At 52.1% G+C, this 25205-nt stretch overlaps 1 protein-coding gene across 2 annotated transcripts in view; it reads left to right on the forward strand.

The window, feature by feature from the left end:
- Positions 1-25205, forward strand: part of ADAMTS14 (ADAM metallopeptidase with thrombospondin type 1 motif 14) — an 87553-nt gene that overhangs the window by 59007 nt on the left and 3341 nt on the right. For both annotated transcript variants that reach the window (XM_055274591.2, XM_055274592.2), the window contains exons 8-21: positions 162-305; positions 1446-1578; positions 2959-3072; positions 5124-5272; positions 7266-7441; positions 9697-9830; positions 10215-10338; positions 11371-11451; positions 15947-16110; positions 17586-17754; positions 18203-18335; positions 19908-20115; positions 24066-24195; positions 24279-24389. In XM_055274591.2, the coding sequence (XP_055130566.1) occupies positions 162-305; positions 1446-1578; positions 2959-3072; positions 5124-5272; positions 7266-7441; positions 9697-9830; positions 10215-10338; positions 11371-11451; positions 15947-16110; positions 17586-17754; positions 18203-18335; positions 19908-20115; positions 24066-24195; positions 24279-24389 (1970 nt within the window). The remainder of the gene's footprint in view (positions 1-161; positions 306-1445; positions 1579-2958; positions 3073-5123; positions 5273-7265; positions 7442-9696; positions 9831-10214; positions 10339-11370; positions 11452-15946; positions 16111-17585; positions 17755-18202; positions 18336-19907; positions 20116-24065; positions 24196-24278; positions 24390-25205) is intronic.

Here is a 25205-nt window from a genome sequence, read left to right on the forward strand (position 1 = left end):
AGAAGATTGGTTCTCCCCACTGCATGGTTGGAAAACTGAGGCCAGGAAGAGCTATCTGAGCTCCAGGTCAGGTCAGGGTCTCCTGCTGCTGGCCTGCCTGCCTGCCTTCCCCGGGCAGGCCCCTGGGATGTATCAGGACTCCTCTGTCTTCCCCATTCCAGGCTCGGCATGGAGCATGACGGTCAGGGGAATGGCTGCGCAGATGAGACCAGCTTGGGCAGCGTCATGGCGCCCCTGGTGCAGGCTGCCTTCCACCGCTTCCATTGGTCCCGCTGCAGCAAGCTGGAGCTCAGCCGCTACCTCCCGTAGGTCATTCCTGCCCTCAGAGTTGGGATAGCGGAGTGTGTGATCTGCCACTCTGAGCAGACATCACACAGCTGGCTGGCTTCCCCAAGTCTCCCCTGGCTTGACTCTTCCGTGACTCATCTCGCCTCCCCGCCAAACCTGGCCTAAAACATACCCCATTAGCATCGCAGGTGGGTTAGTCTAGTGTTTCAGAATGTGTTCAGGTGACCACTTACATAGAATTCTTATTAAAAATGCAGACCCCCTGGCTCATGGAAGATGGTAAGTTAGATTCTGCTGGGGTTGGGTCTAGGAATCTGGATTTATCAAGTGTTGCAGGTGATACTTATGCCTGTTGAAGGTTATGAGCCACTGGGCTGAGGCTGGGGCTCTAAACCTAGTGGCTCCTAATGACCCCTTTAAGCCCACCTGGTCCCAGCCCCCAGAGCTGCCCGGGATCGACTTCTCAATGGATGAACAGTGCCACTGTGGCTTTCCCCCAGGCCCCAAGGAAATGGGCATGCTGAGGAGGGAGCTCCTCCTCTCCCCACTCCCATCCTTGGCCCCAGCAGCACACTCCCAATTCCGGCCTGGCTGGTCAGCTCCTGGGTCTTCAAGGATGTTCAGGTACAGAGCAAGTGTTAGACTCAGGACCTCGAGGCCTGAGAATGGGAGGCCAAGTGGATTTGGATGGGGGCAGGTGGAGGCAGAGGTATAGTCACTGGCCCCATACAGGAGCTGGCCCGGGCAGCTCACCCCGGGTCCATCTTGCATGGTAGGCTTTTCTCCTTCTTTCAGTACAGGGTGAGTCCTCAAATTGTCTATGAATCAACCATTAGTCTTGGCCATATCATGTCCCTCTAAGGTGGGCAAAATGACCTCCTAATCCAGCTGCAAGCTGAGTATCTAATCCCAGTCTGGGCACCCTTGCCTTTGGCTGCAAATGGAGCCCTTCCAGATATAGTCACTGGTGGGATTGAGGTCCTGAGTGAGGGGGCTGCTCAGGGCAGCCCGTCCTCCCTGGAAGAGACAGCGCTGGGCACAGGATAGCGGGTGCAGATTCTTGCAGGCCTTGCTCATGAAAACCCCAGCCCCTGGGAAGGGAAAGCCTGGGACTTCCTGCTGTCGGCCTGGCTCACCTTCCTCGTCTCCACTGGCAGCTCCTACGACTGCCTCCTTGATGACCCCTTTGATCCTGCCTGGCCCCAGCCCCCAGAGCTGCCTGGGATCGACTACTCAATGGATGAACAGTGCCGCTTTGACTTTGGCAGTGGATACCAGACCTGCTTGGCAGTAAGTAGCCATCTGGCCGCTGCCAGGTGGTTGGGGGCCAGGGCAGTGTCCTTCTGTGGCCCAGGCTGATTATTCATGAAGCACCTTCCGCCCAGCTGGCCATGGGCCTGGTGATGGGCCCACAGACACAGTGCCAGCCACCATGCAGGGATGCAGAGTGAACACCTGTGGGGGCAGGTGGACACAGTGGCTTGGGAATGCATTAGCCCTGGGAAAGATGGGAACAGCAGAGCAGAGAGGGTGGGCACCTGATGGGATAGTGTCTGGATACTGCAAGGGAGCCCAGGTTTCAGATAAGGTGTTGGGCTCTGGCCTGGTGGAGCAGCAGGTCCCACACCCTCAGGGGATGTGCCAGATCTTTCAATCTAACTCCCCACCTTCTGCACCTGCACGTCACCTCTCTCCAGAGCGTCAGTTCCACGCCCCTGCTGCCTGTGGCTGAGGACATAGATACAAGGGAGCATAACCTTGTCCCTACCCTGCAGGATGGGGCAGGGGGAGACTGCTGAGCCTGAGATCAGCTAGAGTGTCCTAGGAGAGAACCCAACAGCTGCCACCCAGGGCCCAGGCTGAGCTGTCAGAGAATGGGCCATCTCAGGGGTAGGGGGCTTTCTGAAGGGGGCAGGCCTTGGGGACCCGAGTGCTTCATACTACCCATCTGGGGAATGCAGCCCTCTTCACCTCCATGGAACGGGGAGCACCCCCAACCATGTGTGGACACCTTCCCCACTGTCTGGGACATGTGGTCTGACAAAGTGCCTGAGTTGTGGGCAGAGGACCAGGACGTGGGATTTCAGGGCCCAAATGCTGTACTTGTAGGATGCTTGTCTGCCTGGCAGGGGATGATAAGAGGGAATATTAAGGAAACTATGGCTTTTCTGGACAATCTGAAACATAAGGTCATCAATCTCTGGCATGGCTGGGTGTCCAAGTTACAGGGAGGTGGAGTCCCAGCCTTGTTGGAGTACCATGGGCAGGGGTCTGGGCTGGAAAGCAGCAGTCCCCTCAATTTTCCCCATGTGCACAGGGCTCAGGACAGGCGCACTGTGAACCCAGACCTCCCCAGAGCCTCACACCCTAGTCCCAGCTCAGTGACAAATGGCCTCTGTAAAGTGGGGGAGGGAGGCCTTGGAGAGAGAATGACGAGAGCATGGGCCATGGCTGGGCTCTTTCTCAGTGCCCCAGAGAAAGAAGGGGTCCCTGGAGGCTGCTGGTGCTTGGGGTAGAGTGAACTTGAAGCAGGTGAGGGGCTCTGGCTGCCTTCCCTGCAGTGCCCTGGGTGCCTGTACCCATCACACCCTCTTTTCTCTCTATCACTGCCCTTTGTTCCTTGGACAAAGAACCAATCCAGTCTGGTGACCCCATTCCCTTGCCATGCAGTTCAGGACCTTTGAGCCCTGCAAGCAGCTGTGGTGCAGCCACCCTGACAACCCATACTTCTGCAAGACCAAGAAGGGGCCCCCGCTGGATGGGACTGAGTGTGCACCCGGCAAGGTACCTGTGGGGTGTGCAACAGGAGTGGCCTTCCTGGGGTGCACAGCATCCATCACGGGCATGGGGGCAGATCCCAGGGGGAACCCTGACCCCTCCCTCCAAGTGCTTATATGAGTTGGAGGTGGTGCTAAAGGACAGTGGTGAGCCCAGTGTGTGGATAGATACATGTGGAGTCTTCCCATAAACTCATACCCTTTCTTCTCTCCCAGCCCACAGCCCTTTGTCTCTGTAATTGGCTGAGGGTAGCATGATCTCCTAGCCCATCTGACAGGAAGGCTTACTTCCATTTTACAAATGAGAAGAATGAGGCCCAGGCAGGTTAATTAAGGAACTTGTTGGGGTCTCCCAGGGAGCGATTGACAGAGAAGGGATGCAGAGAAGTCTCTGTGTGTCCTGCCTACTCCCCCACCCCCATGCTGTCTCTGAGCACGAGACACACGTGTTCTCCCCACACCAACCTTCATGAATGTCCTGTGTTTGCTCCCTCATGCATGTGTGGGTGCCAGGGCTTCATTTGCCCGGGGGACCCCGTGGCTGGGTCTAAAACCCAGCTCTGCTCTGCTGCCGGCCCTGCCCTTGATCACTGTGGTGACCTTGGGCCGTTCATTGAACTTTTCTGACTCGCCAACACCTGACCAACCTCAGGGTTGTTCTGAGATTACTGATTCATGTCAAGGCAAGTGAGGGAGCAGGGAAGAAGCCAGGTGCTAGGAGAGGTGGTTCCTCAGCATCAGCAGGAGCCCAGCCACAGGGCCACCCCACCAGCCTGCCCCCTGCCTCCTGCCCTAGCCAGGCTCCTCCTATTCACACCTGTCCTGCTGAGCAGCTCTGGGGCTTGTCCTGTCACAGGTGGATGGAGCTTCCCCTGGCCTGGCAGGTCCTTGATGGGTTATAGCTGTTCCAGGTCTTTCCACTTCTTAAGTTTTCCCAGGTGTTTTCAAAGTTTTCAAAGACCCTCCCCAGCCACAGTTTCACAAGACAGTTCATCAGTGGTTCTCAATCTGGGCTGCATATTGTAATCATCCCGGGAGCTTTAAAACCCCTCCCATAGAACAAGAAGCGACTGCAGATGAGCACAGAGGATATTTCTGTGGTGATAAAAATATTCTCAAATTGGATTGTGGTGATGATTGGACAACTTTGCGAATTTATGAAAAGTCATCGCATTGCACACTTGAAATGAGTGAATTGTATAGTACGTAAATTACATCTCATTATAGTGCCTCCAAAAGTTCCTACCCCTAGTAATTCTGACTCATTGGGTCTGGGGTGAAGATCAGGCATCTGAAGTTGTAAAATCTCCCCCAGGTGATTCCAAGGTTGAGAACCACTGAGTTCATCTCTTGGGAGACGAACTTTACCCAGAGAGCTTTGTGCATTTTTTTCATACTACCCTACAGGAAAAGGGAAGGGAGTTGCCTCTAGTTGAGCCCTTCTTTATTGCCTGGCCCTGTGCTAAGGCCTGTATAGATATTAGAGCAGTCCCACCTAATAGGTGGGTAAACTGAGGCACAGCAAGCTGAAGTAGCCACACATAGCTAGTATTGCTGAGCTGGGATTCATACCCAAGAATCCTTCATGCATACACTCCTTCCGCTGCATGCACAGACCTCCCTGCATGGCTGGCCTGCCTCTCGGAAGCACATCTTGTGATCCCTGGAAGGTGATTTTGAGATACAGAGCCAAGATCAACTCTAGCTAGTGTGGGAAGATTGTGTCTTCTCACCCCTATCAGCCTTTTATTACTCCCGGGTGTGCAAATGATTGCACATTTATTATCATTGTTCATCATAAGATCTGTCATTTCTGGAGGGCCTTGTATACCGAGTATGATCTCATCAGAAGCTATGAGCAGGTGCAGTTACCCACGTTGTCCAGTTGAGGAACAGGCCCAGAAAGGCAAGCCCTTTGTTTAAGGCTGCTCAGCTCATGCTAGGGGTGGGATTCTGCCTAAACCCAGGCTCATGCTCTTGCTGTCCCTTTTTCTGGCTCCCCGGGTGGGCTCAGCAGCAGCAGCCCAGGGTGACCTCATGCTTTCTGCTCTGCCCCAGTGGTGCTTCAAAGGTCACTGCATCTGGAAGTCGCCGGAGCAGACATACGGCCAGGATGGAGGCTGGAGCTCCTGGACCACGTTTGGGTCATGTTCGCGGTCGTGTGGGGGCGGAGTGCGATCCCGCAGCCGGAGCTGCAACAACCCCTCGTGAGTGTGCTTGGCTAGGGTGGGGAGGGCAGGGAGCCCCTCCCCAGGGTGGAGGGGCTTGGAGGGGAAGGCACTGGGGAGACAGTGCAGGGGAGAAGGGCCCCTGTGGGTGGTTGTGTATGCTAATGCATGAGGACACAAAATTGTTGGTGGAGGCACATCACTCCTACCTGCATCCACTAAGGACTCTCAGGTCTGTCTTCTGTGCGTTTGTCTGAACCAGTGGTTCTCAAGCTCATGTGCAGAACATTCCCCAGAGTCTGGGTGGCCCTGCTTCTTCATGCGTATAACAAGTCCTCTCATGACCCCGACCTTCTGGCTAAACTTTGAGAAACACTGATCTAAGCTCTTTGTTGGAAGAATCAATTTCCTAACTTTGTTTTCTACTACATGGAGAAAATCTCCCTTTAATTTTTCTTAACTCTTTCTAACATCAAAGCTCCTTCCCTTCTTCCCCACTCCCGCGTTTTAGCATTCTGGGGGACATGTCCGTTCTCCCTTCTCATCCCCTCTATAGGGATCTTCTCCCCAACTCCATGGTTTTGGGACATCTGAGCCCTAGTTCTCCATCTCCATCTCCAAGCAGAAGCAGCCTGTTTAGAACAGCACCATGAGACGTGGGGAATGGTCAAGGCCAGCTGCATGGGTCGGTTGGCTCTAGGAATGCAGGAGTTCTGAACCCCCACAATGACGGGGCCTGGCCTGACCCCCTCACAGCACTGAGGAGTATGATGAAGACTGCGGAATCGCAAAGTTGTAGGGTCACAGTGGCTCTGGTGTCCTCAGGAGTGGTCATTCATACTCTGCTATTTATCTCTAGGGATGGGAAACTCACTGCCTATTGAAGCAGCTGTTCCTTTGTCCTAGAGAATATAGCCGTATAGTTAATATGGACAGCTATATTGACCTTCTACACACATGAACCAAAATGGACTGCCTTGTAACTTTCATCTGTTGTGAATACAAAGTCTGTGGTTATAGAAAAGCCCAGGGGTCCCTGTTCTGAGTAAATCATCTTGCAGGCATGACCGATAATTATCCCGCGGTATAATTGGTATCAAAGCTACCATTTGTTGAGCTCCTGTGTAATAACAACTATTTTTATTTTATGAGGCTTAAATGAAATAATATGTGTGCTCTCAGCACCATGCTCACACAAATTAAATACTTAATGAAAGACAGCTGCTGTTGTAATAATCATTATTATAGTATGTCAAGCACTTTGTGCTAGGTGGGATGCTAAGCACTTAGGTACAAAAATCTGTGCAATTCTCCCACATGTCTATGAGTATGGTACTGTTAACCCCAGCACTTGGACACTGTATCAAGTCTTACCCAATCCTCTTGACTTAATGGAGAAGAGAGCATAGATGATTATAAAATACCTTTTCTTACTATTCTTCACAGACACACCAGGAGGTGTGTAAAATAACAGGGATTACAGTCCCTGTTTTCAATGGGAAATTAAGCCACAGTAAGGCTAAGTGGCCTGGCCAAAGTTGCACGGTCAGGACTTGGAAGCCAGCTCTTCTGATTCCAAATCCAAGTGTCTTTTACCACTCCTTAGTTTATGATGATACTAAGTGGAAGTGGATGCAAATGGGAGTGGCTGAGTTGTTTATGGGGGCCTGCTCTATGCCAGGGCCTGCAAAACAGTTGAAGGCACCCACAAAGATGAATAAGATGGATTTCTCTTCCAGTCCAGCTGGAGAGAGTTAGTCAATCCCTGTGTCAGTCTGTACGTCTGTCTGTCATACTCACTGTGGAATAGGTTGTGTATGTCTGAAGGGTAAAGCAGTCAGGGAGGAAGAGGGATCTGGAAGGCCGAGCTCCACAGCCCCCACCCTGGGAGCCATTCTCTGGTTTATGTCAGTGGAGGCCCTTGTCATGCTATTATGAAGGGCTGAGCTGCTCCTGGTGGCCATGTGGGAAGCCTGGCCCTCCCCAGCTTTCCCAGGCAGCAAGGTCACCCATTTCTCTGTGTCTGTCCCAGCCCAGCCTATGGAGGCCGCCCATGCTTAGGGCCCGTGTTTGAGTACCAGGTCTGCAACAGCGAGGAGTGCCCTGGGCCCTACGAGGACTTCCGGGCCCAGCAGTGTGCCAAGCGCAACTCCTACTATGTGCACCAGAACGCCAAGCACAGCTGGGTGCCCTACGAGCCTGACGACGGTGAGTGGGCCCCACCCCCCTCCCACTCCATGTCCTTGGGCATCTGTGGGGGCTGTATGCGCCCAGGCAGGGCCTCCCACTCCTGCATACACCAGTGAAGGTGGAGGGACAGTGGGGGTGCCAAAAGGGACACTGCAGTCAGCAGGCTCACAATATACCCTTGTGTAGGCTTGTTCTTGGCATACTTCTGGGGTCATCATCCCCATCAAGGCCATCCCTGATTTGTGTACTTATGATGACAGTTTTCTGGCAGATGCAAGGAAAGTGTCTTGAGGAAGGGACACTTCACACACAGGTGTTGCCATGGCCGGCAGCAGTGTTGGCTGTTAGGGTTGTCTGCCTTTCGTCTTCTGTCCCTACCTGCAGGGAGAAGAATTATACAGGTGCAGGCGCCCTTCCCGTTGCATGACCAGTGTCCTGAGGAGCTCAGTCCTATTACACACTGTGTTTTTAGGTTTTACTGATTGGGTTGTGGTTTCAGCAGAGTCAATGAGATGATTTTGGAAGGCAGGCAGATAGGATCTGGTGGGATCTTCATACTGACTCTCTAGGCTGCCTTGGGACATACACAGGACTTCTGGACTCATGTAAAGAGTCTGAATTTGGGGACCATAGTGGTGCCAGTTCCCATCTGTTTTTGAGTGTTTCCAGTGATGGCTCCATAGCGGCAGAGCATCCAGTGAAGGGTTGGGATTCGTGGCAAGTCAGAGCCTCGGCTGGAAGTGCCCTCAATGATCCTCTGATTCCAGCTTTCCCCTGCCAGCCTCTCCATTGGTCCTCCATGGACAGATGCTCATTCTCCATCACACAACTCTTGGCCCAGACAGCTCCCGTCAGGACGGGCTACGGGCTTTCCTCCCTGGAGCTCGGGCTCCACCCCAGAACCGTCAGCTCTTCAGCTCTGGTCTAGAATGACAGACTCTTCAGGTTGGAAGGGACCTCAGAGGCCTGTCATTGCCAGATTCTTCCAGAGCATCCTTGCAGGGGGTGTATTCTCTCTGCTTGGATTCCTCCTACTCTGGGGAGCTCACCACTCCCTTCGCACTGTTGCTGCCCAGAGAGCTTCCATTGCTGCCCAGAGAGCTGCCTGCCTGGGTCAGGATCCTGCCTCCTGGGTTGGAGCTCCCCCAGACCCAGGTCCCTCTAGGAATCTGGTTCCTGTGGATGAAATCCAAGGTGGTCTTGGAGGTTGTGGCTCCAGACTTGAGTCCTTCATGCTGGAGACAAGGAGTTACCAGCTGTCCTGGAGCCCGGGGACCAGGGCAGAGCCCAACAGGTTCCTTAGTAATTGGCTGAGGGAATCTTGGTTTGAAAACCTTCCAGATCCGTTCAGAAACCAAACCAGCAACCGCAGCATTGGGGAGAGGAGGGGCTGGGAGGTCCATGGGGCAGCTGGACTTCGGGTTTTACCCAGGACTGTTAGACGAATTCCAGGAAGTTAGCTAAGCCCCCAACCTCCTTTTTTCTAAGAAGCACAGTAAGTGTTTATATATTCTCTGGAACCTCCTTTTTAGGACATCTATAGCCCACATAAAGAAAGAAACATTTAATTGTTAGGACCGGAAAGGACTCTCTTTCTCCCTGACTGTTGCTCCATTTTGCAAACCCAGATACAGACCACTTTTCTGCCTTTCTTTCATGCAGCCTTCTAATGTTTACAAACATATTAAGATGCATGTCATACATGTGCATAGTGAAGTTTTGTAGGGGTCAGAGCAGGACTCAAGCCAGACAGCTAAGGTTAGAATCCAGACTGAACCACTTACCGTGTGGCTGTGTGGACTTGAGCAAGTTCCTTAACCTTTCTGGTCCTCAGTTTCCTCCTCTGTAACGCTAGCACCTACTTCATTGAGGTGTTGAGAGGGTTAAATGAGTTAATTCATGAAAAGCCATTAAAGCTGTATTTTAAAGGCATGTGAAGGTTTTAGAAATATCTGGTACATAGTAAGCATTCACTAAGTGTTGGCTTATTATTACTTTATCACTTGATTTTTCTCAATAAGCCGATGTGGCATTTTACTGATTAGGGATAATAAAAATAGGGAACAAAGGCTGGGAGAGGTTGGAGCAATTACCCAAGGTCACATGGCTAATAAGTGACACAGCAGGGATTTTCAGCCCCAGCGCCACACCCAGTGCTCCGCCAACTGCCCAGAGCTGGTCCCGGAGCTTTCTGGCTGGGCCACATACTGATCTGTCCTGGGCCACTTTCTCTGAGCCCAGTTGGGGACTCAGCATAGTCCCTCTCCCTACAGATGCCCAGAAGTGTGAGCTGATCTGCCAGTCGGCGGACACGGGGGACGTGGTGTTCATGAACCAGGTGGTTCACGATGGGACACGCTGCAGCTACCGGGACCCATACAGCATCTGTGCGCGTGGCGAGTGTGTGGTGGGTGCACCCCTGGCCACCCCGACTACCGGCACAGGGAGACTGGAGGGCTGTATTGCAGCCCCTCCTGCCTGGGAAGATGAGCATTGCCTTACCGGCCCACTCGCAACACCCTGTTGGTCCTCAGCATAGCCCTGGCGTGCTAGAAGGGGCTAATTATTGCTCAGCCCCATTAGAGGGGAGAGGAGATGGAACGAATCCTCATCACGCTGGGTTTAAGACCTCACCCAGGTCCCAAGGTGAATTTGTGCCAGAATCCTGTCCAGGGACACCTCCCCGGCCAGAGGCCCTCTTCTGCCCAGGGCCTGGAGATGGGAATGGGAGGCCTGGGGTGGTGGTGGGGACAGGGGAGCCTCCTCCCACTGACCTCACCTCTGGCCTCAGCCTGTCGGCTGTGACAAGGAGGTGGGGTCCATGAAGGCGGATGACAAGTGTGGAGTCTGCGGTGGTGACAACTCCCACTGCAGGACTGTGAAGGGGACGCTGGGCAAGGCCTCCAAGCAGGCAGGTGAGCCGGGCTGGGGCTGGGAGGATGATGAGGGCTGACTGGAGTTCTTGCCGTCCCTCAGTGGGGCCCTCCCTCCTTGAACTGTGCCACAGTCTGGGGTGGGGAGAAGGGGCCCTGGGGCCCATCTCCAGGCCTTCTTGGGCTGCCCAGGCTGGTGAGCCAGGTGCTGCAGCCAGTCACCTCGTCTTCCAGGCAAGCTCCTCCCTGAGTTTGGGGCCCAGGAGCTCCAAGAGGCATTTTCCCACTAGGTAATGTTTTGTGATGGGAGCTTGGCCATCCCTTGGACCTTGGTGCTATTGGTGGGAGGGAGGCGTCAGACAGGTCTAAAGGTATAGCCAAGACTGGACTGATAATTTTCTTTTCCTCTCTCCTTCCTCATTTTTTTTTAAACCTGCGGCACTTTCTGCTTTGAATTCCTGGTATCTTTGAGTTCCTTGACTTTCCTCTCTACCTCCAATCTTACCAGACTTGCTGTGGAAAAGAACCAGATATCAGTCCTTCATACTTTAGTATAAATGGAGCCTATTTCCCCTTGGGAGATGTTACACTTTGTCTCACTTTTGATTGTTGGGGACAAGGTTGGTGGCTCTGAGAAAGTCCAGGCCTTGGGTCGGGAGGGCCATGGGGACTCAGGACAGTCATGTGGAGTCTTCATGGCCTTTATCATTTAAATCCCATGAGTAGCAAGTAGTTTAAGGTGTGAGAATAAGCAGGGAGAGTCAGAGGAGCAAAAAGGGAGGGGGGAAGGGCAGAAGTGAGAGGGAGAGGAAGAGGGTCAGGAAAGAGGGAAGTAATAGCAGCTCTCACACACACAGAGGCCCTTAGAGTTTACAGGACACGTCTCATTCAATCCTCCCAGCACCCTCATGGAGAAGGTCTCATCCTCAGTTTACAAATGAGGATACAGAGGTTCAGAGAGGTTCTGTGATCAAATGAGATGTTCCTGGGTGCCCAGTGAGGGAGTGGGGGATGCTGGGCAGTGGGACCACCAGCTTAGAATGCCCATGACTTCTGGATCCCCCTGTGTGGCAGGAGCTCTCAAGCTGGTGCAGATCCCAGCAGGTGCCAGGCACATCCAGATTGAGGCACTGGAGAAGTCCCCCCACCGCATTGGTGAGTGCCGGGGTGCTGGGAGGGGACAGCAGGGCCCCAGGCCCTGCCCTCTGATTTGGGGGAGCTGGGAGAGCAGAGGGCAAGATTCTAGTACAAGTGAAATTGTACTAACTGGAATAATGGGCAGAGACCCCCCTTTTCATTTTATTTTAAATGTATGCTGCATGGGTAACCCATTCCATGGTTTACATTTCAGAAGGTCTAAAAGGGGACCTAGTAAAGAGTCCCCTTCCTACCCCTGTATCCTGGGGGCAGTTTTGTTCCCCAAGGGCAACTACTGTTAATAATTTCTTGTGCGCATAGATGGCTGTTAAAGGAAAACCATTTTCACAGAGTGTATCAGTCAGCTTTTGCTGCCTAACACACCACTCCAAAACTTAGTGGCTTCAAAGAAGAATTTCTTCTTAGCTCGTGGTCCTGTGGGTCATCAGTTTGGGCTGGGCTCTGTGGGGTGGTTCTTCTACTTGTCTGCCTGGACCAATTCATGCAGATAACCTCAGCTGGTAGGTCTCTGGGAGCTGGTTGGTCTAGGATGGCCTCACTCACATGTCTGGTGGTTGGTACTGGCTGTCAGCTGGGGTCATGGAGGTGGCAGGGCTGTGTCCTCAACAGGCTAACCCAGTATTATTCACATTATATCTGTCACATAGTCCTCAGGAATGGCTTGCGTCATGTTTTCTAGTGTCCCATTAGTCCAAATCACATGGACAAGCCCAGATTTAAGAGGTAGAAAAACCGACTAGCTCTTGACGGTAGAAGTGGTGAAGTTACTGCGCAAAGCAGCATGCATAGAGGAATAGGAGGAATGTAGAGGCATTCTGCAGTCTACCACACAGGCCCTTACATTATTCTCATTATAATCATACTTAAACACCAAGCCACTAAATGAGGTGACACCCTTATGCTTGTAACAGTTATCCAACTATGAAGCCAGGCTGGATTAAAAATGAGAATACCACAATAAATTAATAAATGTAAATTAAGGCCATTAATATAATGTGAGAGATGTTTTGTTTCGTTTTTACTGAAACTAAATTGGCTGTCAAAAAATGGACATGTCCAGAGAGGCAAATCCAGAGAGAGAGAGAATAGATTAGTGGCTGCCAGGGGCTGGGGAAGGAAAGAGGCATGACGGCTAATGGGTATCAGGTTTCTTTTTGGGGCGATGAAAATGTTCTGGAATTAGACAGTGGCGATGGCTCAATCTACTTAAAAATCAGGGCGGGTGCAGTGGCTCATGCCTGTAATCCCAACACTTTGGGAGGCCAAGGTGGGTGGATCCCTTGAGCCCAGAAGTTTGAGATCAGCCTGGGGAACATGGTGAAATCCCATCTCTACAAAAAAAATAACAAAAATCAGCTAGGCGTGGTGGCACATGCCTGTAGTCCTAAGCTAGTTGGCGGACTGAGGCAGGAGCATCTTAAAAAAAATTTTTTTTTTCACTGAATTGCACACCTTATTCGAGTGAGTTGTATGGCATATAAATTATATCTCGGTTCAAACCCCGTGAGCCTGGTTCAGAGCAGGGTCCCAGTGGCAAGTGGGCAGAAGGCTGCTTCTCCCACACTGGGCAGTGGCGTCTGTGTTCAGACCCCTTTGCAGAGGACGTGCAGGCCACAATGTCCCCTTGAAATGTCACAGAGGCCCCTCTTACCTATTACGTCTGCCTAGTCACACTGCCTGGCACCAATTTCATCATAAATGGAAAAACAAAACACATACCTCTTGGCAGGCTCACATCACACACAAATGCTGCCATTCATATTTTTAGATTATCATCAAAATAGCAATTTGTAAATATCTTCAAAGTTTCCTGGATAACTTGCATTTCCTGGAGAATGCATCTGCACTGGCACCTTCCCTTAACACAGCTCCAGTGGGTTCCTAGACTTCTATTCTTGAAGGCACCTGAAAGGGCATTGTCCCAACGGGCCATAAGCACAAGGGGAAACTGAAACCCAAAGTGGATTGGGGGCCTCTGTATGCGCTGATTCATCCATGAGGAGTGTGGGCAGAGCCAGTCTGGGCCCAGGTCTCCTGCCTCTCAGCCCTGTTCCCTTGCCAGCCATGCCACTCTACCACAGCGAGCCCAGTTTAGAGGACATTGGTTCAGGCAAGTCCTGCCTGCTGTGCCTGCCTGGCTGTGGGGAATGTGCTGGAATTAGGGGCCGGGGAAGGGAAGGGGCAAGGAGAGAAGGGACATCTATTCCAAGAAGAGGTGGAGCTCACTGACACTGCATCCCCTGGGGATGATTTCAGAACATTAGCAGCCCCTTCCACCCTCTGCTGTCTCCAGAAATCTAGTTCTTCGATCTCCACGGAAGAACTAGTCTTCTGTGGAAGTCATCGCAGAGGCTGCTAGCACCCGGGGCAGGCCGAGTGTGGGCTTGCTTGCTTGTTTGTCAGGTGAGTTCCCTGAAAGGTTAGAGTTTTCCGGGGAGCCTGGTGGGGAGAGCAAAGCAGGGGCGGCCCAGGAGCTGAATTCTGAAGTTGGCACATGTTGTGTGATTATACAGGTGTGAGGTGCACAGTGGCCTTCAGTGAAAACGTGTGAATATGTGTGTGTGAGTGTGTGCATGCCCGTGCATGCCCGTGTAGGGGTGTGTGTGCCCAACAGGATATGTAGAGGCCCAGGACAGGTGGCAGCCCTGGCGATGAAGGGAGAGGCTCTGTCCATTGTCATCAGACTCTCCTGGAATTGGGGACATGGGGTCTCTGAAAGGAAGTGTAGGGAAGAGAAGGGGAACTCAGGCTGTTAATATCTCCCATGCGCTGGGCCGTGAGCCGCCACTTTTCATGTATATGTTTAGTAAGCCTCATGGCCATCTATGAATATTGTTATCCCGTTTTGCAGTTAAAGGAAACTGAGGCTCAGAGAGAGGTTAGATACAGAACAGGTCAGTGGTGGAGCCTGGATTTGGGACTGGGTCTGGACAGTGGAGAGTTTATGGTGGTCCATCCCCAACTGTCTGGAATGAGGGGTGCATAGTCAGGGCTCTGCTACAGTGAGGTGCAGGCGCAGTCAAGGGCAATGGGAAAATTGGAGGCTGCACCTGGCCTGAGGAGCTGCCCAGCCTTAGCCTAGACAGTCTGGAGCTGCTGGTGACTGAAAGCGATCAGGGAACCTGAGGGAGAGGCCTGGGTGGGCAGGAGGCGAGGGGCATCTCTCCAGCAGCCTCCCAGAAATGAGCGAGGCTCTTCTTTTTCTATCCCTCTTCCCCACCCTCACCCTGTCCCTACATTGTTCCTGTCTCCCTGGGTGCCTGGGCTCTGGCTCAGCTCCAACTGTAGCCCACTGTGTGTCCAGGACACTGTGTGTCTAGGAGCCTCCAATTCCCCATCTGTATTAACAATAGCCCAGCCCTTAGGATGTATTTAAGGATTGAACTGAAGCCATTGGCAGAGTGACTGGCACATAGTTAGTGTTCTCGGATTCTTAGCTCTTATGTGACAGTTATGACCATTTAAATCTGTCCCAGGTGGGAGCTCTGTGGGCCCTTCCTGCTGGACACCCCAAGGCTCTGCAGCCTTTGCCCTCCCTACTTGGCTAAGGGCTTGGGTCTCAGGCTGCTGGGCCCTAGGAAGTCCAGGGTGGCCAAAGGTACCACTCAGGGGCCTTGGCCAGGTGCTGGCATCTACATGTCTCCCATCCACCTGCCTCCCGGGGTCTTTTGGTAATAAGTTGTGAGTTACTCACTGACTGGGACATTAAGGGGTAGAAATTTATGGATTTTTAAAATCTCTGCCTCTGTTCCAGGCCCTGTGCTGGGCTGAGGACACCAAGATGGAGATGAGCCAAAAGGCCGCTGGGAGAGGCGTGGCATCTGCAATCACAGCAGTGCCAAAAGTCCAGTACTTTTCTGGTGGTCTAGCAATAGTGTCCACTGCACATCACTACTTGCCAAGCTGGCTATGTTTATGAACTCTTCTCATTGTCCTGAGAGCCTCAGTCGTGGGGGGCGGGGATTTCTATCATCCTCCTGGGGCAGCAGCAGCCATGTGAACTGGGTACAATTATCATTCCCATTCTCCAGATGGTGAAACTGAGGCAGCACAGTGGGGCTGAGTAGTTTCCTCACCATCAATCTGACTCCAGAGTCTGTACTCTCAACCTCTATGCTCTGCTATAGAAATTCTAGGGAGGGCAGAATCCCTGAGGACTGGGCAACCAAAGAAGACTCCCTGGAGGAGAGGAGATTATGCTGAGCCTCAACCATGGGTAGAGGTTAGTTAGGCAGGAAGAAAGGAAGGCAGTAAGGGTGGGAGGAATGGTGTGCACTAGGATCCAGAGGCAGCAAGAGTGTGTGTGTGCGCGTGTGCGGGTTTGACGGGGAGTGTGTTGACCTGTCTGACTCAGGAGGGCTTGGGTGGGGAGGAAAGGCTGGTGGACAGGAGCCCAGAAGGCTCACTGGGAAGGCCTTGAATTTCATATTCATGGCCCACCCCCTGTGGAGAGTAGCAGAAATCTGTGTGACCCTCTCCCCTCACCTGTCAGTGGTGAAGAACCAGGTCACCGGCAGCTTCATACTCAACCCCAAGGGCAAGGAAGCCACAAGCCGGACCTTCACCGCCATGGGCCTGGAGTGGGAGGATGCAGTGGAGGATGCCAAGGAAAGCCTCAAGACCAGTGGGCCCCTGCCCGAAGCCATTGCCATCCTGGTGAGCCCCACTCTGTGCGGTGGCAGCCCCTGCCCACCCCCCTTGTCCCCTTAGCTCGCTACATCTGGTGCCAAGCCAGCGTGACACCATTCTGGTGTCTTTAGGGGCTTGGGCAAGGGCAAGGCACCTTCCATCCTGGGGTTAGCTCCTCATTTGTGCTTAAAAGCCTGCAGGATGGCAAGTGAGGAGAGATAAAGACAGTTGTCTCCTCACTGTCAGACCCCAGATGTTACATGCAGGGAGCTTGCTCTCTTTAAGGCAGTCTTAGAAATGGAGCCTCGAGGGAGTTTGGGCAGGGCTGGGTCATCGTGGCATAATCCCACATCTGTATGCATCATAGCATGGCTGGCAAGGGAGTCCAGGAGCAGCTTCCTTGGGCCTTTAAGGAAGCTGATCCAGGGGCTCCAGCCTCCTGAAAAGGGGACAGGAGCCTGACTGGGGCCCATCTCTGCCCATATCCCCATTCCTAGAGCATGGGCCAGGGCTTGTGGAGTAGGGATTAACCCAGCAGACGAGACCATGAGGAGTTCTGTCCATGGTGCCCTCAGCACTGGCTGGTGGCAGGGATACCTTGGATGGGCTTTGTTCCTGGTGTCACCCTCACCAGCTGAGGGGCTCCTGGAGGACAGGCTGTGTGGCCTATTGGTGTCAGCATATCAATTCAATCTAGCATATATTTTTGACTCACCTTATATTTGTTGACAACCCATACATCTATGGCCAGATGATTTTCAACAAGTGTACCAAGGCCATTCAATGGGGAAAGAATAATCTCTTCAAAATATGGTGCTGGGACACCTGGATATCTACATGCAAAAGAATGAAGTTCTACCCCTTCCTCACACCATACACAAGTATTAACTCAAAATAGATCAAAGACCTAGATATAAGAGCTTAAACCATACAACTCTTAGAAAAGAACAGAGGGGCAAATGTTTATGACTTTAGATTCTTAGATACGACAGGCACTAAAAGCATATACAGCAAAAGAAAAAATAGATAAATTGGACTTATTCAAGATTGAAAACTTAAGTGCATCAAAAGACATTATCAAGGAAAGGAAAAGACCACCTACAGAATGGGGGAAAATACTTGCAAGTCATATATTTGATGAGGGTCAGTATCCAGACCGTTCTTATTAACTGCCTTCTAGAGCCAGGCAGTGTGGATGCTGCAGTGAGCAGAACAGACAGACAGACAGACAGCCCTGCCCTCCCGTCAGAACTTAGGTCTATGAAAGGGAAGAGCATTCTTAGGTGCAGTGGCTGCCCTTGGGCCTGGCACACAGCAGGTGTCCAGCCTGAGTTAGTCCCATGGCAGCTGGTCTGAATCCAACCCCCTATGGGCACAACCTCATCCTAGCTTTCACAGGTTCTGCTCCGACCCTAAGGCCTTCTCTTTGGCCCCTCCCCTCCCAGTGCATGCCACCCTTGCTTCCTTCTCTGGTTGTGTGCCAGCTCCCTATCTCCCCTCAGGCTCTCCCCCCAACTGAGGGTGGCCGCCGCAGCAGCCTGGCCTACAAGTACGTCATCCATGAGGACCTGCTGCCACTCATCGGGAGCAACAATGTGCTCCTGGAGGAGATGGACACCTATGAGTGGGCGCTCAAGAGCTGGGCCCCCTGCAGCAAGGCCTGTGGAGGAGGTACTGGTTCCCTGACCTGCCAGTGCCTTGTTGGGGCAGTCCAGGATCCCTTGAGAGGCAGGGGTGGGGGACTGATGTTGTCTCCATTTGATGTGTCCTTGCTTATGACTCAGTTTCTCCTTGAAGATCTCCAGTGTGTGGAAGCCTGTTTTGGGCAGGGCCTTTGGGATGAGGCTGGGGGCGCTAGAGCCATATCCGGGCAGAGCCTCTACCCTAGAAAAGCTCACCTACTATGGGGACAGACAGCTGTCCAAAGCCACCTTCTCACCAGCGAGATGGAGCTGATCAGGAAGGTGTCCCTCAGAAACTGACGTGGGCAGGTGGGGGCATAGGCAGAGGGAGGTGGGATTGGCCCACAAGGCTCTCCACGGATACTGCCTCTGAGGCCCCAGCAGGGCAATGGGGGGCCTGGCAGGACTAGGCCCACGGCAGCCTGCCCACCCCGTAGGGATCCAGTTCACCAAATACGGCTGTCGGCGCAGACGAGACCACCACATGGTGCAGCGGCACCTGTGTGACCACAAGAAGAGGCCCAAGCCCATCCGCCGGCGCTGCAACCAGCACCCGTGCTCTCAGCCTGCGTGAGTGCTCCCAGGGAGGGACAGGGAGTCTGGTACTATGCCTAGCCTGGGCCCCAGGCAGTGGGGCTGCTGATCCTGCTCCCCTCAGCACTGGGTTATGGAGACACGACCATGTAGGCAACAAGGGTTTCAGTGCTTCTGGCCTCCAGGCTCAGGCCAGGATGCTGACCTCTACCTCTTCTCTGCCCGATTGTCAGGAGTCCAGAGACATGGCTCAGCCTGCCAGCCCCCAGCCATGGTCCAGCCCCTAATTGGGATTCCCTGGCTTGTGGCTACGTGCTCTTCTGAGCACAAGGATGACCTTGGGATTATTTGGGGGAGGGCCTTTGGGGAGAGGAGAGAGCTGTGCCTGGTGGAGGGCTCATGGCCAGGCCTCTGAACCTGTTGCAGAGCTGGCCTCAAGACCTCCTCAGCCTCCACTGGGCTTCCCTAGTACACCCCAGGCAGACTGAGGCCGAGGGTGGCTGGCTCTAGCAACCACAGAGGGCCTCGCCCATCCTCCTGCTTCCCCAGGAGTCCTCCCTGGTATGGGTAGGGTGATGCTTGGGTCTCGTCAGCTTCTGCTCCCCTGGGATGGGGGAACCCTAGGGCTGGGTGTGTAATCGGGGCAAGGGTGGGAACCGGTGGCCAGTGCTAGAGGCTGCTGTGGCCTCCCTGTCTGTGCCCAGGCCAGGCCATGATACCCAGCCCCTCCTCTGCCCAAGAGAGCTTCATAACCAGCGCCCTGTGCTTCTCTTTCACTTGTTCCTTTGTATTGTTATTTAGACTGATTTTCCCACAAATGCCTGTAATCACAGAGCATACAGGGTTAGCTCTGCCTGAGTTCCTGGCTGGTGTCCTCCAGCCCCTACCCCTTTGGGATTTTAAGGAAGAGGTTGACTTAGGAAACCTGCCTAGAAGCGACTAAAAGACGCCTTGGGAACCCAAGGAGGAATAGGAGTCGAGGCTCTCCCTCCTTCCATCCTCACCAGAGCAGTTTTGCTTCCTCTAATGCACCCAGTGGGCGTGCGCTTAAGATGCTGTTGGAAGTTGCTCAGTGGCTAAAAGACACTTGCAGGCCACCAGCATAGCTACTCTGTGTGGAAGCTCTGTGGGTGATGATGGTGACAGTAACAGTGTTCTTGTCCCAGGAGCCCCATGGGAAATTGGGGGATCTGCCTTGAAAGTGTGGTTTGATCTGTTTTGTGCCCTGATGCTTCTCAGCACCCAGGACAGTGCCTGCGCCAGTGGGCACTCAAATATGTATGCAGCTTTGAAGTAATCGTGATGTAAAGATGGGGTAACTGAGGCTTAGAGGGCTAATAGCTTGCCCAAGGACACGCAGGGTGCTAGGATTTAAATACACATCATGCCTGTTTTTCGACAAGACACAGCAGGAGAGAAGAGGGCCCTTCCTGAGGTCACATACCCAGGTAGCTGCAGAGCCAGGTGGACAGTTGTCCTAGGCCTCAAACATTCTGAAACCCAAACGCCCTCTCTGGCTCCTGCCTGCAGCTGTCTGGGGATGGGAAGTGTCCTCTGGGATGAAGTGTCCCCTTGGTCTCACCTCCTCTCCTTTCACCCTGTTTCCAGGTGGGTGACGGAGGAGTGGGGTGCCTGCAGCCGGAGCTGTGGGAAGCTGGGGGTGCAGACACGGGGGATACAGTGCCTGCTGCCCCTCTTCAATGGAACCCACAAGGTCATGCCGGCCAAAGCCTGCGCCAGAGACCGGCCTGAGGCCCAGCGGCCCTGTCTCCGAGTGCCCTGCCCAGCCCAGTGGCGGCTGGGAGCCTGGTCCCAGGTGACTTGTCCTCAGGAGGTGGGAGGGGCTTGGGGAGGAGGTGGGTCTGAGGGATTTTTTGGTGTGACCTGCAGGCAAGAGAGTTTCTGCCTGAATCACTCCCCCTACATCAAATTTTGTTTTTCTTAAAGTAGAATAGCTCCCACGTACCCTGGGCTGTGGCTCTGTGCTAGGCCTTTATGTTCATTCATTATTGCCAATAAGCTTCACACAGTGCTGGGAGGCATGGGTTCATGTCCCTGTGTTCCAGATGAGCAGACTGAAGTACACTCTTGCATTCCAGAAATACTTGCTGAGCACTAGCTATATGCCAGACCTTGGACTAAGAATGTGGGAACCCAGCATCAACCAGACAGAGCTGATTCTTGCCCTTGTGCAGCCCACAGTCCTGTGAGGGAAACGTATTAGACCATCAACCCACAGCCAAGCACTGACAGACTGCAGTCGGAGCTGGGTGGGGAGGAGTGGGGCAATGTGGTGGAGGATGGAGGGTGGTCAGAGGGCTTCTCTGAGGAGGTGTTGCTCAAGCTGAGACCGGAGGGACAAGACACGGGAAGAGACCAAGTCGGGAACGATCTTACAATGTTCTGGAAACCAACAGGACAGTGGGGCTGGAGCTGACTGGGAGGGATAGGGGCTGTGAGATAACGCTGGGGAGGCAGGCGGGGGTCCATGGCTACAGGCTTTGCGAGGGGTTTGCATGTATTCTAAGAGCAATGGGACACCAGGGAAGCCTTTTAACACGGGCATTACAAGCTCTGATTTCAGGTTGTAAAGATCACTGTGGCGGTGCTGTGGAAGGTTGAGTGTAAGACGGTCAGGGTAGCAAAAGGGAGACAGCAGTAAGGCTGCTTAGTTATCTGGGTGCTCTGTGGCTTAGACCCTGGAGGTTACCTTGGGGAAATTGCCTTGAGGAAATTGTCTTGGGTTTTCTTTTAAATACTCATTTGATATGAACATTGAGAACATCATGCCAAGTAAAACAAGACAAGCTGGATGCAGTGGCTCATGCCTGGAATCCCAACACTTTGAGAGGCTGAGGTGGGCAGATCTTTGGGAGGTTGATGTGGGTGGATCGCTTGAGCCCAGGAATCCGAGACCAGCCTGGGCAACATAGCAAGACCTTGCCTCTACAAAAATGTAAAAAGTTAGCTGGGCGTGGTGGTGTGTGCTTGTAATCCTAGCTGCTCTGGAGGCTAAGGTAGGAAGATTGCTTGAGCCCACGAGGTCAAGGCTCCAGTGAGCTATGACCATGCCACTGCACTCCAGCCTGAGTGACAGCAAGAGCTTGTCTCACCAAAAAAAAAAAAAAAAAAAAAAAGAAAAGAAAAGAAAAGAAAAGAAAGCCAGACATCCAGACATATAAGGACAAACACTATATGAGGGCACTTTGCTGGTGATTTCCAGGGGCTGGTAGAGGGTGAATGAGGGGTTAGTGTTTAATAGGCAAGGAGTTTCAGTTGGGAAAGAAGAAAATGTTCTGGAAACAGATGGTGGTAATGATTGTACAACAATGTGGATGTGCTTAATGCCACTGAACCGTAGACTTAAAAATAGTTAAGATGGGCTGGGAACGGCGGCTAACACCTGTAATCCCACCACTTTGGGAGGCCAAGGCGGGCAGATTGCCTGGGGTCAGGAGTTCAAGACCAGTCTGGCTAACATGGTGAAACCCCGTCTCTACTAAAAATGCAAAAAATTAGCCGGGCGTGGTGGCGTATGCCTGTAATCTCAGCTACTTGGGAGGCTGAGGCAAGAGAATCGCTTGAACCTGGGAGGCAGAGGTTGCAGTGAGCCAAGATCACGCCATTGTACTCCAGCCTGGGCAATAAGAGTGAAACTTCATCTCAAAAAAAGAAAAAATTAGTTAAGATGGCAAACTTTATGTTATATAGATATTACCCCAATTTAAAAAACCTCATTTGATCACAATGATGTTTATTGTAACAGCAAAACATTAGGACGTATCTCAAATGTTTATCTATAGAAGATTGGACAAAAATCGTGGTCTGTTCATACAATACAGTACCATACAACAAGAAAAATGAAATGAACAGGCCTGAACTGTGCTTACCAAAATAGATAAACTTCTATTACAGAGAATACATTTAGGTGAGAAAAAGCACTTGAGTATGAAGTAAAAAAGCACTTCCAATGGATGTCATTTCCTTAATGTTTAGAGGGACACAATGCAATTGAAAATATTCTGGGATGCTCATTTATTAAGGCTGGTGGTGGCATCTGGATAGGGTTTTGTGAATAACTCCATACTTTTCTGTATTTTGAAATACTGCATTATGAGTATTTGTAAAGAACCAAAAATCCACACACAACTCATGCATTTTATATGTCTCCATAATATATAGCTTCATTTGTTTTGATATAAAATAGATTGCTGGTCTTCAAAAGACCCCACAGATAAAAGTAACAGAGAGATGGCAGATAGTGGAAGATACTGGCCCTGTCGCAATAAGCAAAATATAGAGATGAATCTCTAAATTTAACTTTTATTAAGTAAGAATTGCCATTCAAGGCATACGCAGAGACCAGGTGGTCTTCAGTATGTCCAAAGAACAAAGGAAAGGTTGGGGGTTTTATTAGAAAGAGACATGATATGTATTGTGTTGAACACCAACTCATTGGCACTAGACGAGCTTTTGGGAGCTGGCAAGCTCTGACTGGTGAGTGATGGTGCTATGGAAAACTAGCCATGGAGTCACAGCAGGTTGTTTCAGCAGCTGCTAGGTAAAACTGGTCTTGGAATTACATCAGCCTATTTCAGCAGCTGGCCCTGTGGAAAATTTAATTCTTCTTGGAGCAGGTGCTAGGTGCCCTGAGTGCTTTTTCCCCTGGTCCCTCAACTCCGATTTAGTTGGCTGTGACAAGTATGACCCTATTCATATAATCTACTTTCACAGCCCCTTATGAGACTGACTGAGCAGTCAGGAGCTGTTAGCTGCTGTTTGTAATGATTCATCCTGGGAGGATGAGCCGTGTTTGTCTCATAGTTCTGTGTGGCCCTATGACCCTTGTGTCTCAGTGGTCACATGCTCCAGTGTGGGAAGTGGGGTCCTGCAAGTTCCTCTCTTTCCAGCTAGGTAAGGCTGTGGTCAGCATTAAAAAGTGACCCAGTCACATTGGGCAACGCTGCTTTCCTGGAGTCCCTGCCCCTCCTTTGAGGACCTCCACATGCCCTGTTTGTCAGAGTAAGAGTGGGTCAGGTCCAGGGGACGATGTGTGTGGCCACCCCCTGCAAACGGTGGTCCTCTGCTGTCTCCTGCTCCTTGTACCCACACCCTGCCCCCTCAGGGAAGAAGACACTTTTGAACATACTTCTGCAGGCCCATGTTTGGTAAATCAAGTCACAAGATTATTGACTATCAGAGCTAGTCAGAGAAGGGTCCATGGAGACCCTGTCGCCCAGCTCTCTCAGTTTACAGAGTAAGACATTGAACCAGGGGTGGGGGTAGCAGATGCCACAATCTAGGCCCCTACATCCTGTTAACAGAATATCATCACGTCAATCCACCTGCCCCAGGTCACACCATGTAGTGGATTGCAACAGGGTAGTTTGCTAGAGTGATACATAAAATATTAAAGAACCCAGGCACAGACCAGACACAATGCATGCAGGTGGTAGTAGGGAATGGGGTCCCAGAGGTTCCCTCCTGAGCCAGAGTTTAACTGTTTAGAATGTGGAAAGGCCCATGGGGTTCTAGGCTCAGGGCAATGGCTCTTCACCATTGGTATCAGGGCTATTTGACAAGAGGTACAGTGTCCCACTGAGGCTCCTTAGAAGCAGTCCTTGCATGTCCCTCTGGTCAAGTGAAGACTTGGTACTCTTTCTGTTCCCGGGCATTGGCTGGGCTCTGAGCTCACTGACTCGTCTTTCTTCTCTCCACCTACCCTGACCCCGGCTGCTGTGCCTGGCACTGACCCACCCACGGCAGTGCTCTGCCACCTGTGGAGAGGGCATCCAGCAGCGGCAGGTGGTGTGCAGGACCAACGCCAACAGCCTCGGGCAGTGCGAGGGGGATAGGCCAGACACTGTCCAGGTCTGCAGCCTGCCTGCCTGTGGAGGTGAGCCAGAGGGGATGGGGAGGCCAGGTCCAGTCCCTTGGGCCAAAGTCCCAAATACTAGAATTGCTTCTCCCTGCTCACAGGAAATCGCCAGAACTCCACGGTGAGCGCCGATGTCTGGGAACTTGGGACGCCAGAGGGGCAGTGGGTGCCACAATCTGGGCCCCTACATCCCATTAACAAGATATCATCAAGTAAGTACAGTCTATGGACCCTACCCTGCTCCCCAGACCTTTCGGTGGCCCTGGTGTTGCAGCATGGGCCACTCAGTGGAGCAAACCCAGCTTGTGGCTGTCTGTGTGACCTTCACCTCCCTGAGCCTCAGATACCTCAGTTGTGAAGTGGGGAGGAGGCTGTACTGGTCCATGACCCGTTACCTGCAATTCCAAAATGTTTATTTCTAAGTTTGGTGCAAACTTACCTGGCAGCAAAATCTGACCTGAACTAATGAGATCATTTATTCTTTTGCTATGGAAATTTAGCCATATTTAGTTACAAGGTGATATCTCAGGCTCCACTGAGGATGTTCTATAATATAAACACAGAATATTATGTTTCTGATCCCAAAAGTTCTGAATTCTGAACTATATCTGGTTCCAAGATTTTCAGACAAGCAATTGTAGAGATGAACTGCCTTTATAGGGCTGGTGAGAGAATTGGATGAGAGAACACATGCACTCCTGTCTGGCTGTCAGCTTCCAGTAACAATAGGCCTAGCAATTTCTCTCAGCCCCATGATTCAGTTCATTCTCCTAACTTTCCATTCATCCACCCACGGATAAATATTTACTGAGCATCTGCTACGTGCCAGGCTGTAGATTCTTCACTCCTTTCCTAGGTTCCATCTCTCTTTTCCTTCCTCACCCTCCTGAGGACCAGGGTCTGGCAAGATGAGTAGCAGAAAGATCAAAGACCCTAACTCCTAGTTAGAGGACCAGTTGGCTGCAAATTCCTTAACCTCTGTGAGCTTAGTGATCTCATCTGTAAGATAAGGTTCTGACTAGATGTCC

The sequence above is a fragment of the Symphalangus syndactylus genome, chromosome 4 (genome assembly GCF_028878055.3).
Source record: "Symphalangus syndactylus isolate Jambi chromosome 4, NHGRI_mSymSyn1-v2.1_pri, whole genome shotgun sequence".
Taxonomy (NCBI): Eukaryota; Metazoa; Chordata; class Mammalia; order Primates; family Hylobatidae; genus Symphalangus; species Symphalangus syndactylus.